General features: G+C 41.9%; 1 protein-coding gene across 2 annotated transcripts in view; it reads left to right on the top strand.

Moving 5' to 3' along the window:
* Nucleotides 1-7,309, top strand: part of shroom1 (shroom family member 1) — a 37,150-nt gene extending 29,841 nt beyond the window's left edge. The window contains exons 4-8 of one of the 2 annotated variants that reach the window (XM_038978106.1): nucleotides 1,482-2,105; nucleotides 2,253-2,825; nucleotides 3,092-3,197; nucleotides 3,487-3,759; nucleotides 4,551-7,309. In XM_038978106.1, coding sequence (XP_038834034.1) covers nucleotides 1,482-2,105; nucleotides 2,253-2,825; nucleotides 3,092-3,197; nucleotides 3,487-3,759; nucleotides 4,551-4,883 — 1,909 coding nt within the window. In that variant the 3' untranslated portion in view covers nucleotides 4,884-7,309. Of the gene's footprint in view, nucleotides 1-1,481; nucleotides 2,106-2,249; nucleotides 2,826-3,091; nucleotides 3,198-3,486; nucleotides 3,760-4,550 lie in introns of both variants that reach the window. The other variant, XM_038978097.1, reaches the window with a different exon arrangement.
* Nucleotides 7,310-15,163: the final 7,854 nt, after the last annotated feature.

Here is a 15,163-nt window from a genome sequence, read left to right as displayed (position 1 = left end):
CTATGGCAAGATTTGAAAATAGCTGTCTAACAATGATCAACAATCAACTTATCAACTTTAAAAAAAATTATGTGCAAATATTGTACAATCCAGGTGTGCAAAGGTCATAGATACTTACCCTGAAAGGCACACAGCTGTAAACTGCTGCCAAAGGTGATTCTAACATGTATTAACTCAGGGGTATGAATACTTACAGTGCCTTCGGGAAAGTATTCAGACCCCTTGACTTTTTCCACATATTGTTGAGTTACAGCCTTATTCTAAAATGTATTTTTTTTTAAATTCCCTCTCATCAATATACACACAATACCCCATAATGACAAAGCAAAAACAGTTTTTTTGAAATCTTTGCAAATGTATTAAAAATAAAATAATAAAATAATACAAATAAATATCACATTTTACATACAGTACCAATCAAAAGTTTGGACACACCTACTCATTTCAGGGTTTTTCTTTATTTTTACTATTTTCTATATTGTAGAATAATAGTGAAGACATCACAACTATGAAATAACACATATGGAATTATGTAGTAACCAAAAAAGTGTTCAACAAATCAATATATATTTTATATTCTTCAAAGTAGCCACCCTTTGCCTTGATGAAAGCTTTGCACAATTTTTTGTTGTTGTGCCATGACACAATCCTGTCTCGGAGCTCTACGGACAATTCCTTCGACCTTATGGCTTGGTTTTTGCTCTGACATGCGCTGTCAACTGTGGGACCTTATATAGACAGATGTGTGCCTTTCCAAATCATGTCCAATCAATTTAATTTACCACAGGTGGACTCCAATCAAGTTGTAGAAACATCTCAAGGATGATCAATGGAAACAGGATGCATCTGACCTTAATTTTGTGTCTTATAGCAAAGGGTCTGAATATTTATGTAAATAAGGTATTTCTGTTTTTTATATTTAATACATTTGCAGAAGATTCTAATAACCTGTTTTTGCTTTTTCATTATGGGGTACTGTGTGTAGATTGCTGAGGATTTTTATTTAATCCATTTTAGAATATGGTTGTAACGTATCAAAATGTGGAAAAAGTCAAGTGGTCTGAATACTTTCCGAAGGCACTGTATGTAAATTAGATATTTCAGTATTTAATTTTCAATAAAAAAAATTAAAAATGTCTAAAAACATGTTTTCACTTTGTTATTATGGGGTATTGTGTGTAGATAGGTGAGGAAAAAATATTTTGAATTCAGGCCGTAACACAACATATTGTGGAATAAGTCAAGGGGTATGAATACTTTCTGAAGGCATTGTATACCATGCCAACATTCCATTCTGAGAAGTAAAAAGACATAACATCAAGATAGAAACCTACATTACAACTATATTCAGGGAGTCTTTTTCGAAACTAGTGTTTTTTAATAAGCTATGATTAGGGTAAGATAACAATATCTGAGAGGAATCTGGCACGTCAGTCTCCAATGCATCTGAATATCATCACAATCTCTGTGTTATTTTTCAGTGCTCAGACTCAGAGGCCAGTAGATGAGGAGACGGTGGTAATGAGGAGAGGTCAGGCCATGTCGGTCCCTGAGGGTCAGCGGGTCCGGGTGGTGGCCCAGCGGGGGAAGTCCATGGAGGAGCTGGGTATGTCCCAGGTCAGCCGTCCCCCGGTCCTCAATAAGAGCTCTGAGCAGCTGGACCAGCTCTGCAGTAGGCAGATGGGCCCAGGACCAGGCCAGGAGAAGAGGATCGTCTCATTCTTCGGTGAGGGCCAGGAGAAACCCCAGAGGCAGACCAAGAGGAAGCCCCTCTTCAAGCAGGAATCTGCACCACAGCTGGGCAGTGAGGAAGACAAAGAGGAGATGACTAAAAGCACCAGGGAGTCTAGTGAGTCTGTCTCCCCGGCATGGAGAAACTCGTCTCGGATCAGGACTCGCTCAGATGGCTCCCCCAGATCATATGACTTTGGCCCCCTCGTTAAAGATGAGATCGAGACCACTGTGCTCTCCTGCGACGTCCCACTCCCACCATCCCATAACGGTCAGGAGTCTAGTGAGAGAGCAGTCAAGTCTACCTCAACTTCTCCCTCCATACCCATCAATCCCAGGGGCACTAGCGAGAGGGGCACTGGAGCTGGCTCCAGGTAGGTGACCATATAATGATAAAGTGACCCTCACTCCGCATTCGACATTCTCATCATTTAAATCAATGTTACTGTATAAATGGCTATTTATCACTGTTGATATTATTTGAATAATTCAATTTTCAAATGTCTTTCTCATTCCAGCAGAGTGAAGACCGCCCGTCCTTTACACCACTCTGTGGTGAGAGAGCAGTCAGTGGACGAGCCCAGTGTGAGTACCAAGTCCCCTCAGGAAGTCTCCCTGAGCTGTGGAGTCACCACAGACCCCACTCTGTGGACCATACCACCTGAACCAGGGAGAAAAGACAAGGGCGAGGACCCAGCACTTTCTGATAATCTGGCCGAGGGAGAAACTCCAAATCTAGCCCCTGCTCCGGCAGCTTTCGAGCCCCTTACAATTTCCTCCACCACACCAGTCCCTGACACTGACACTTCCCAGAGTGGGGAGGGCGAGCAACCAGAGGAAGAAAAGGAAACCGATGCGGTGGAGGGGGAGACCCCAGCAGGCGAGACAGAGAGCCCAGAAAAGACACCAACCACAAAGTGGGAGGAGCTGGTGGAGGAAGTGGTCACAGCGGACCAATCGCTGGCTCGGGTGCTGCACCCGTTGACCAATCGTAAGACGGCGCTGATGCTAATGGAGCATCTACTGCCGGAGGACACTCTGCTGATGGAGGAGCACTACAAGAAGAAGCAGGAGCAGAGAGACGCTGCAGACAGGTGACTATCTCATTATTAGACACATTATACTGTACCGGTTCAGGTGTCTGATGGCCAGACCCTCAATCAGCAGGCGCCATGTTACCTGCTGGTAGGTCAGCGCGCCTAGATATCTGCTTCCGAATTGCAGTTAGATTGAGAGACACGTGTAAAAGACCATCTCATGGCTAAAGACCGATGATCATCTTTCCAAGGTCAATCTCATCCATATGCATCACTATCATCCGTATCATGCGTGTGTCTTTTTCCGCTCTCTCCTCCTGAAGCTCTGAAACGGTGGATGACGCTGAAGCACGTCCCACATCTCCTGATGCTGATCAAATCCAACCCCAACCAGAGCCACTGAGCAAGGCGGATGTCACGGAGAAGAAGGTCATTATTGCTTTTCAGCTCTGCATTATGTTTTTTTGGTTGTAATAGAAGTGGATTTACTTTATCTCTGCCAGTTGATGATGTCATCTCAATATCATCTGGATGCAGTTTAACTAAGTAGGTTTGGCATCACCTGATGAAGTCTGCCCTGATTATTGAGATGCCAGATAAACTGTCAGACTCTTATCTTATCTCCTGTTTGTTTTGAGCTGACCATAAAGAGCCCAAAAGCACAAGGTCATGTATAATGTTCTCTCTCAAACTCACCAATTCCCTCCCCTTCCTACAGAGGCTGCTGGTGGCGTGTATTGAGGAGCGCCTGCGGGCCCTGGAGGAGCCCTGTGGTGCCCTGCAGGTGGAGGTGCGTGAGAATGGGGTGCGGGGCGAGGCCGTGGAGGCCCTGGTTCGGGAGCGATGTACGCCCGTGGAGCTGGAGCGCTACGGCCTGTTCATCGGAGACCTGGAGCGTGTGGTCAGCCTGCTGCTGTGTCTGTCCTCTCGGCTGGCCCGCGTGCAGAACGCCCTGAGTACCGTGGACCAGCACACAGACGAAGAGGAGAAGGTAAGAGAGACTGAAACTGTAGTGATGCGATCATGCTTTCAACCACTCATAGGCCTGATGTTTACTTGGGATCAAACATGCAACGTGCGAACATGCTGGTTGAAAAAAACACCTTATCTGAGCAATTGTGAGAAATGAAGAGGGATTGTTGATGTTATTTATTTGATTGATTGCCTTTGTTAGGTTTTGTAATGAACATGTTGACAGTGTTTCTCAGCTGGATATGTACTTTTCAGTCAATTCCTAATAAGATGTTATGATTAGACTGCAGCGTATATCACCTGATGTCATGTGATTCCCCTCTGATTATCTCCACAGTAGTTTCTTGCTAAATGTTCTAGTTTTGTGTGCTTCAAATTTGCTTAATTAAGTGCCCATGCTAAATTCTGATGTTTTATTGTTTCCCTGGATCTTCATATTTGTATTCAATGGGCTCATAGTTTAAATATTTCTATACATTTCACATTGACTGCTCTTTGTATTGAGCGTGTTTTAGTGGCTTGTGTTTTCAGCCTCTATCAGCAGTGCTGGTATTTACAATGAGTCACCGAAACTCCAAACCAGTTTCGATGCAAATTTCAATCTGTCCTGCCCTCTGTTGACAAAAATAAATACTGCATCACTTTACTGTGAAACTGCAACATGAGCTTACTTGACTGGCAGTTTCTCCATAACAGCTGACCACAAAATGCCTTTCCATAAACACTACTAGTACACATTGGATAATGATGAAACGTAATTGATGAAACGTCGTAATTAATTTAATCCAACCTTTTTTAATCCCTTGGCAGGATTCTCTGGACAACCGTCACCGTCTGCTGTGCAAGCAGTGGGAGGACGCCAAAGACCTGAAGGACAACCTGGACAGACGGGAGAGGATGGTGTCTAACTTCCTGTCTCGCTGCCTGACGGCCGAGCACCTACAGGACTACCAGCACTTCGTCCAGACCAAGGCCTCGCTCCTCATCAGGATGAAGGACCTGGACGAGAGGCAGCGTCTGGGGGAAGAGCAGCTGGAGTCCCTGCTCAACACCCTCCCTACCTGGGGACTACCATCAGGCCCCCATCCTAGTCTTTCATCTCCCCCAGCTGTCCATCAACTCTCTGGGCTTATAGAGCCCTGAATCGCCTCTGCTTCATCCATCCTGGGCTGTCACCAGCCAGCAAAATTACATGGATGTCTGTAAAGAAAAAAGGAGTCCCTCAGACTCCGTCTGTCCATATGTATGTATAAGGAATATCTGTGTGCCTTTAGAGGGGTGTAGAAGTTAGGACTACAGTGTGGAATGTTCAGTATATCTATTATCACTATAATTCTATGTCCTTTTCACCTCCGCCTGTGACTTTGAAAAACAATATAAGCTTTAAGATTGTATTCTGGCCTGGAAGTAGTCTTGCTGATCAATCATACTGTACTGTATGTGTCTGTCTGAAGCCTGGTGAGTGAGGATAGCCTGATAAGGTTGCTAAAATACTGTATATCTCAGTCAAAGTAGGTGGTAGATTTAATCTCCTTATGTTTTTTGTTTTTTATGCATTTAAAATGAAGGCACTATAGATGAAAACCAAAAAGGTGAATGAAAAAAGCACTTTGATATGTAACTGCACATTTCTGTTTTCTTTTGAAAACACTAAGTTCAAAAGCTAAGCCTTACTCCATCCAATGTTGTTTTTTCAACTGATTTATATAGGAAGTTTAGGAAGTTGGTGGCACCTTAATTTGGGAGAACAGGCTCGTGGTAATGGTTGGAGTGGTTTCCATGTGTTTGATGCCATTCCATTCGCTCCATTTCAGCCATTATTATGAGCCGTCTTCCCCTCAGCAGCCTCCACTGGTGGTATGTATGACATTCAACGATGCCAATTATGTACAATATAAACCACTGCAATTTAGGCTACAGATGTGATGTCTTATGGTTTCATGCTGACAAAGTTCCACCAAAGAGGTGAACCTCTTAAAAAGATATTAAGCATTTCCATTCCAGATGAAAAAAAATTGAAATATCCTTTGTATCTGACAAACTACGCTTACTTGAAATGATAAAAAAAAAAAGTAATGTTCAAGAACTTAACTCTTTCCTTTACCTCCTTCCACTAGACTTTTTATTATGCTCTCTCACAGTACTCTGGAAGCAGTGAATCTATTCTCGCTCTAGTAATAGTTTTAATGGAATCCTTGTGGTGGCCTTCAATGTCAACATTCCCCAGGAAAAGCCTTCATGAGGCATGCCTATTTATTTGTTTTGACTTATGTGGAAATGCACAACCACAAATCTTAATTTTCGACCTTTTGTTTTGCATAATAATGTAAAAAAATAATGAATGCATAATAATGTTTGCTTTGTGTTCTTTGGTCCTTGTGTGATGCTGATTTCTGTTTTGCTATGATCAATATTGTTTGAATATTTGACCAAGTGAAAGCACAAAGTTGTTATGATCCTGTGCTAAATGATGATCCAGCAGAGCTTACTTACATCACTGCTTCCCTCTGATTGATACTGTATGTGTTCATTGTGAGGGGATTAGGGTGAGAGAAACCGTTTCCTGTTTAATTAACAGTACCGTGTGTTTGCTTTGTGTTCTTTGGTCCTTGTTTGTTTTCCCAATCCTATTAATTCAAGGATGAATATTTTATTATTGCTCTCATACATGTGCTCATGTACTGTATAACGTTCACCCATGTGTGGATCTTCTGTTTGAGGACTTCCTCAGGCGTTGACGGTTGCAGAACTGAAAGGAAACAAAATTCAATGTACTGTTCATTGGCAGAATGGATTATTTTGTGAAATAATTAAGAGAGAACACAAGCAATATACATTTCCACAAAATATTCTAATGTACACTGCTCAGCTCTCTCACTCTACACATTTCTCTGGAGATTTACGGCGATGTCCATTTCAGTTTGCTAAACAAATGTGTGTTTGTTTTGGCCTTTGTATAGAGGACAGCCACAAAGGTTAAGTGGGACTCTGCCTCAGAGCCTCATTGTTTATATGGCCTGAAGGAATTCCTGAGACATGCGAAAGATCTGTCCCTGGAAACCGAGGCAGCGTCCCACCAACAGAAAGGACATTCTTGCTTTCAACAGACCCATGCTATTTCCTGTTATGTATATAAACATGTATTATTGTTAGTAACTTATCACTTATTTTTACCCATTTGTCAAAAAGTGTTTTGTTAATAAATATCCCACAACAGGACTGATGTTTTGAAACAGGTATTGTTTGTTTAGTGGGGGTAGGGTGTTGCAATCCGGAAAGAGATCCAATTAGAAAGAATAATCACAATGAATGACACGTTTATTGGTTTTCAATCAATCCCAGTCTTGGGATGACAGTATGGGCCTTTGTATTTCCTCTGGCTGTCTTCATTGTGTCTGACTCACAGTCACCTCCCTGTGTTGTGTTTTGTTTGCCTTGTGGAACGTTTTCTTAATTTGTTGCTTGAAATGTTCATGACATTTGTTATATTGTGAACAAATGAAACATTCTCCTTCCACCAAACCGTTCGCTATCTCTGAATAAAAATGGCCTGAGGTACATCTAACTAATTTTATGCTTCTTGAAACCTCTTCTGAAACAACAGATTCATAATGTTGACAGCTGTTAATGTCTTCACTAATATGGTATGTGTTATACGGAGAGGCTGATGAGCTCTAATCCAGTGGGATTGGATCGGCTTGTTGAAGGGAGGCATCTCCCCATGTCCTCTGGCCTCGTTAGCAGCTCTGATGGAATGCTGCCCAGTTTGTTTGTGAACAACAACAAACACCTATTATGAGGCATTGAATGTTTGAGAAAAAACAGGATTTTTTTGCCACATCCCTCCAGAAACCAAGAGAGAGATGCCAGAATACAGCATTAACTAACTTCCAATAGCAAAGTACCTTTCGTCGGACTCCCAAGGTTACTAGAGAAGGTCAAGCTAAGCATATGCATACTTTAGCAAACAGGACATAAAACTAAATAGGATTTTACAATAAACTGATTGAGAGACATTTACAATATACAAGGATCTCATATGCAAGCTACTGTAGTGTGGGTAGTGGTCCAGTGAATATTCAGGCTACAGTAGTGTGGGACTGTGGGTAGTGATCCAAAAAGTGTTGTGTAATAAAAGACAGTGACGAGTCATTCGTGTGACTGTGTCCTCGCCCCTGGCCCTGCTGCAGTGGGAACATTTGTTCCAGCCCTGGGGTGAGAATTGGCTTGACGCAGACGTTTCACTGCGAAGGAGGTGACATCATGAGAGGGACAGAGACACAGCTTGAGTAAGCCTGTTCACTTCTCATCTCTTCCGTCTCAGGGGCCCAGGCTGACATTAGCACATGCTCAGTTAGCTGAATCACAATCTCATGCTGCCTATATGAAGCCACGAAACCAACAAACGGAGATATTTCACATGCTGATATTTGGGATGCCAGAGTTCAGTAGATGGTTTTATCTTCATGAAATATAGTTTTTTCCTAACACTGGGAAATGACATATTATTATTAGTAAAGTATGTATTGTACGAGAGCAATGACACAGATGAAAGACAAAAGGCATGTGATTTGAAAATCATGCTAGAGATTTCATAAGTATGTCTTTGCATTTTACCAACTCAACCCTTAAACAGTTTATCACTATTTACTCATCATAACACATTCATACTACAGGAATCTTGAACAGTTAGGCCACGTACTATTGTTCATTTTCACAATTATTCAGTACTACAGCCTCTTACCACAAATGTATTTCTTAGAAAGAAAATCAATCGAAAATGACCTATAACATATTTCACAGTTCAACGACTATACAGGGAAATTATTATACAAATGGAAATCGCCAAAACTGAGAGTGAAGGCACTATAAATGTCCAGGCTTGAATTCATATTCATACCCTATTCTCCTCTTAATCACATGTTTAATACAGGAACACAATAATGTTTAAATGGATTCTTAATCTGTTGTTGAAATGGTCATGTACAGATTTAGTTTGACAAGGATCTGCTGAAATGGACGTTGAATCCCATTAGTATGTCATGCATTACTAATTCAATATGAAATGAAACATGTGACACACCATTAGATACACTAAGAATTCAATGTACACGACACAACAGAGAGTACCACATTTTACAAGTTACTTACTATACCTCCGACCCTGATAATATGTTTTCTTGAGGTTTGATTGCTAAAAAGGGAGAGGACTGGAATGATATGCTGGTTGCTCTTGTTGATTTATGAAACCTAAGTTCAACACAACTGAATAAAACCCTTATGTACATACTGTACCCCCATATGTTCCTTCCTCTTATACCCCTATATTGTCATCTCTTAATCAGAGTAAAAACCCTCAAAAGCATACATGATTAAATAGATTTCATGCAAAATATAATAGCCTATTATTGCAGTTCATGTCAGACTCATGTCACGTAAATACATCGGAGGTGGCTCTGTGCTTGGATGAACTTTCATCTCTCTCGTCCCTCGGGTCGTCACCCAGCGAATAAAAAGTGGGTCTTTGCTTGTGCTTTTTCCTTTGAAGATGCGATTTATCGTATGCAAGCCTTTGGAGAGTTCTGGGAAGATATCTAGCTCCTCCCTTTCCAGTTGGATAACTTCCTGGGGCTGGACCTTAGGTTCACCAAGTAGCTCCCTCACCTCAGCAGAAATCCCTTTGTGTAGGTAGTGATATGGCTTCTTCGCACAATTGTCTCTTATATTCACATCCGCTCCATATTCACACACCAGCATGGCCAACACAAACCCCTGGTCATGCAATGCAGCAATGTGCAGTGGCGTGTACCCTCCATATGTTCTGGCAGTGACGTCGAGGTCCATTCCACCTTGCCTGGATTTGTCGATGATCTTACCCACCATCTCACTGTTGCCCAGTGGAGGGCTGCGAATCCAGACATGAAGTCCTTCTTCTCTGCCAGCTGTGTGTCTCTGAGGAGCAGGCCGTACACCTAACTCCAATGTCCAGCAGCAGATCTCACTAGCCACTCGTCCTCTGCCTTTTCCAGGGGGACTGTGGATGTGTACTTAAGCTCCTCCGAGGGTTTGGTAGTCTTGACAGCCCTCCTTGGTATGGCCGAGCTCAAACCCACACTGTCAGTGGATGGTCTTCTCTTGGTTCTAGAAGAGCTGAAGGCATCTTGGTCAGGTGAGCCTCTCCTTTGAGGGTCATCATCATCTTCCGATTTTAGTTTATGGATCTCTATTCTGGTTAAGTTTGGAGGCATTTGTAAAGTCAGTGCAAATGGGTTCTGCACACTAGGGTTCTCTATCTTCCATGGATGCACAGTCCTTCCTGAGGGGCTATATTCTCTCTGTGCATCAGCCGTATGGTCTATGTTGAAATTCAGGGGCCTTTTAGGTTTGAAATCCACCTTTTTTAATTCCAGCTCTATAGGTGAATGCACATCACTGTTATTTGAGACGCATTCACTGACACTTGGAATAACAGGTTCTTGGAGGTTTTCAGGACTTGAAGTCGCACTACCGCCACCTTGAGAATGTGCACTGTGCTCGATGTCCCATACAGGTGAGGATTCACCTGGCTCTGGGACCTCTTCACTTACAGGCTTTTTAACATGTACATAATTTGTTTCTCGTAAACAATTGCTGATATTTTTCTTTAGCACAATATACCTGACATATTCAATTTCTTTCACGACAGCAACAGTGTTTAACTAGAATAGATCCATGTGCTGTTTCTTCTCTGCGGGATCAGCGCAGTTCAGGGAACCTTTGAACTTACACAGTAACTCGGAATTCTTCAACTTCCCCCCCTCCTTCTATTAACAGCGAGATAATAGCTTCTTGAGTCAAATCCATTTCGAGCCCTATAACCAAAAATGTAAATTAAGGACGAACGACCGAAAGTGAAAAGTCTTCTCAGACCTGTCAGATATGCAACACCTACAGTTGAAGTTGGAAGTTTACATACACATTAGCCAAATACATTCAAACTCAGTTTTTCACAATTCCTGACATTTAATCCCAGTAAAAATTCCCTGTCTTAGGTCAGTTAGAATCACCACTTTATTTTAAGAATGTGAAATATCAGAATAATAGTATAGAGAATGATTTATTTCAGCTTTTATTTCATTCATCACATTCCCAGTGGGTCACAAGTTTACATACACTCAATTAGTATTTGGTAGCATTGCCTTTAAATTGTTTAACTTGGGTCAAAAGTTACGGGTAGCTTTCCACAAGCTTCCCACAATAAGTTGGGTGAATTTTGGCCCCTTCCTCCTGACAGAGCCGATGTAACTGAGTCAGGTTTGTAGGCCTCTTTGCTCACACATGCTTTTTCAGTTCTGCCCACAAATTTTCTATAGGATTGAGGTCAAGGCTTTGTGATGGCCACTCCAATACCTTTACTTTGTTGTCCTTAAGCCATTTTGCCACAACTATTGAAGTATGCTTGGGGTCATTGTCCATTTGGAAGACCCAAGCTTTAACTTCCTGACTGATGTCTTGAGATGTTGCTTCAATATATGAACATTATTTTTCTCCCTCATGATGCCATCTATTTTGTGAAGTGCACCAGTCCCTCCTGCAGCAAAGCACCCTCACAACATGATGCTGCCACCCCCGTTCTTCACAGTTGGGATGGTGTTCTTCGGCTTGCAAGCCTCCCCCTTTTTCCTCCAAACATAAAGATGGTCATTATGGCCAAACAGTTCTATTTTTGTTTCATCAGTCCAAAGGGCATTTCTCCAAAAAGTACGATATTTGTCCCCATGTGCAGTTGCAAACCGTAGTCTGGCTTTCTTATGGCGGTTATGGAGTAGTGGCTTCTTCCTTGCTGAGCGGCCTTTCAGGTTATGTCGTTATAGAACTTGTTTTACTGTGGATATAGATACTTTTGTACCTGTTTCCTCCAGCATTTTCACAAGGTTCTTTGCTGTTGTTCTGGGATTGATTTGCACATTTCGCACCAAAGTACGTTCATCTCTAGGAGACAGAACGCGTCTCTTTCCTGAGCAGTATGACGGCTGTGTGGTCCCATGGTGTTTATACTTGTGTACTATTGTTTGTACAGATGAACAGATGGGCAGATTTCTTTTGATTTTCCCATGATGTCAAGCACTGAGGCACTGATTTTGAAGGTAGGCCTTGAAATACATCCACAGGTACACCTCCAATTGACTCAAATGATGTCAATTAGCCTATCAGAAGCTTCTAAAGCCATGACATCATTTTCTGGAATTTTCCAAGGTGTTTAAAGGCACAGTCAACTTATTGAATGTAAACTTCTGACCCACTGGAATTGTGATACAGTGAGTTATAAGTGAAATAATCTGTCTGTAAACAATTGCTCGAAAAACGTATTGTGTCATGCACAAAGTAGATGTCCTAAACGACTTGCCAAAACTATAGTTCGTTAACAAGAAATTTGTGGAGTGGTTGAAAAACGAGTTTTAATGACTCCAACCTAAGTGTATGTAAACTTCTGACTTCAACTGTACCTACCTGCAGATTCCGGGGACACATGGAAATAATTTGAAAAATATGCTGACTTGTCTTGGGAGGTGGGCTCAGCTAGCTTGTAGTCGTCAGCGCATTATATAAATGTTAGCCTACTCCAACATTATTCAACGGTTAGCCAACAAAAAGTTTGAAAAAAATACCAAAAACACTAGGGAGTATCTGACCATTCACATATCTATTTCACACATGCATAGAATGATGAGCATTGATACATTTAAGTATTACAATATTTTAGGCAAAGGTGATGCAATGTTTCAAAAACAGTAGAAATGCCAGGCAACACTGTTTCAATACCAAAGACAAGGGGTGTATTCATTACGCCGAATTGCAGCGTCTCGTAAACTCATGGGTGGGGGAGTGTGTCTCTTTGTTAATAGCTGGTGCGCAATCTCTAATATTAAGGAAGTCTCGAGGTTCTGCTTGCCTGAGTTAGAATACTTCATGATAAGCTGTAGACCATACTATTTACCAAGAGAGTTTTCATCTATATTTTCCGTAGCTGTATATTTACCACCACAAACCGATGCTGGCACTAAGACCACACTCAACAAGCTATATAGGGCCATAAGCCAACAAGAAAATGCTCATCCGGAGGCAGCATTCCTAGTGGTCGGGGATTTTAATGCATGAAAACTGAAATCCGTTTGACCTCATTTCTACCAGCATGTCACCTGAGTGTGCAAAGCTGTCATCAAGGCAAATGGTGGCTACTTTGAAGAATCTCAAATATAAAATATATTTTGATTTTTTTTTAAATTTTTTGGTTACTACATGATTCCATATGTGCTATTTCATAGTTTTGATGTCTTCACTATTATTCTACAATGTAAAAAATAGTAAAAATAAAGAAAAACCCTTGGATGAGTAGGTGTGTTCAAACCTTTGACTGGTACTGTATATGTACAGTACATAGCTATCTCAATTACCTTGTACCCTGCACATCGTCTCGGTACTGGTACTCCTTGTACAGTCGTGGCCAAATGTTTTGAGAATGACACAAATATTAATTTTCACAAAGTTTGCTGCTTCAGTGTCTTTAGATATTTTTGTCAGATGTTACTATGGAATACTGAAGTATAATTACAAGCATTTCATAAGTGTCAAAGGCTTTTATTGACAATTACATGAAGTTGATGCAAAGAGTCAATATTTGCAGTGTTGACCCTTCTTTTTCAAGACCTCTGCAATCCGCCCTGGCATGCTGTCAATTAACTTCGGGGCCACATCCTGACTGATGGCAGCCCATTCTTGCATAATCAATGCTTGGAGTTTGTCAGAATATGTGAGTTTTTGTTTGTCCACACGCCTCTTCTGGGGAGTTTCCTGGCCATGAACCCAAAATATCTATGTTTTGTTCCCCGAGCCACTTAGTTATCACTTTTGCCTTATGGCAAGGTGCTCCATCATGCTGGAAAAGGCATTGTTCATCACCAAACTGTTCCTGGATGGTTGGGAGAAGTTGCTCTCGGAGGATGTGTTGGTACCATTCTTTTTTCATGGCTGTGTTCTTAGGCAAAATTGTGAGTGAGCCCACTCCCTTGGCTGAAGAGCAACCCCACACATGAATGGTCTCAGGATGCTTTACTGTTGGCATGACACAGGACTGATGGTAGCGCTCACCTTGATGTCTCTGGACAAGCTTTTTTCCGGATGCCCCAAACAATCGGAAAGGGGATTCATCAGAGAAAATGACTTTACCCCAGTCCTCAGCAGTCCAATCCCTGTACCTTTTGCAGAATATCAGTCTGTCCCTGATGTTTTTTCTGGAGAGAAGTGGCTTCTTTGCTGCCCTTCTTGACACCAGGCCATCCTCCAAAAGTCTTCGCCCCACTGTGCATGCAGATGCACTCACACCTGCCTGCTGCCATTCCTGAGCAAGGTCTGTACTGGTGGTGCCCCGATCCCGCAGCTGAATCAACTTTAGGAGACGGTCCTGCCACTTGCTGGACTTTCTTGGGCGCCCTTTTTGTGCAAAGCAATGATGACGACACGTGTTTCCTTGCAGGTAACCATGGTTGACAGAGGAAGAACAATGATTCCAAGCACCACCCTCCTTTTGAAGCTTCCAGTCTGCTATTCAAACTCAATCAGCATGACAGAGTGCTCTCCAGCCTTGTCCTCGTCAACAGTCACACCTGTGTTAACAAGATAATCACTGACATGATGTCAGCTGGTCCTTTTGTGGCAGGGCTGAAATGCAGTGGAAATGTTTTTGGGGGATTCAGTTCATTTGTACGGCAAAGAGGGACTTTGCAATTAATAGCAATTTTTTTTTACAAAACATTCACATTCAATCGACAACATACAGACGAACACAAACATCCACAACATACAGACGAACACACAAACATCCACAACACTCTGCCCAGACCCACCTGCTCACACCCCCATCTCCCGTGCGCATATTACTCTTGCCACACGGCCTCAAACGGCACAATTTTGTTCCTCTCCGTAGCCCACACACTTTCAACATTTAGATAAAGCCTTTCCATTGTGTTAATGATGGAGGATTGGTTGATTTTCTGTTTTAAGTATAACTTTTTTCAAGATGATTGACGAGAAAGGTATTGTCCAACCCATCAGGTACAGTATCTCACTGCACCCTTATACAGTGGGGCAAAAAAGTATTTAGTCAGCCACCAATTGTGCAAGATCTCCCACTTAAAAAGATGAGAGAGGCCTGTAATAGCATTCCTAGAAGGCATGGATTATTGAGTCATTGTACATTTTAAACTTAAGACATGACTCTGCCATTGTGATGTAGAATTTGTGAATTTTGTCTCTTGTGTAATACATTTTATACATTAGTTTATACTGGATTAAGCATTTTCGATAACTATAAGTTCATTAGTTATGTTCCAACATTCCCTCTATATTGTGCCAATATCAGTTATTTTTTAAGTCTTGCTTCCAGT

The sequence above is a fragment of the Salvelinus namaycush genome, chromosome 3 (assembly GCF_016432855.1).
Source record: "Salvelinus namaycush isolate Seneca chromosome 3, SaNama_1.0, whole genome shotgun sequence".
Lineage (NCBI taxonomy): Eukaryota > Metazoa > Chordata > Actinopteri > Salmoniformes > Salmonidae > Salvelinus > Salvelinus namaycush.
This window is presented reverse-complemented; position numbering and strand designations above follow the sequence as displayed.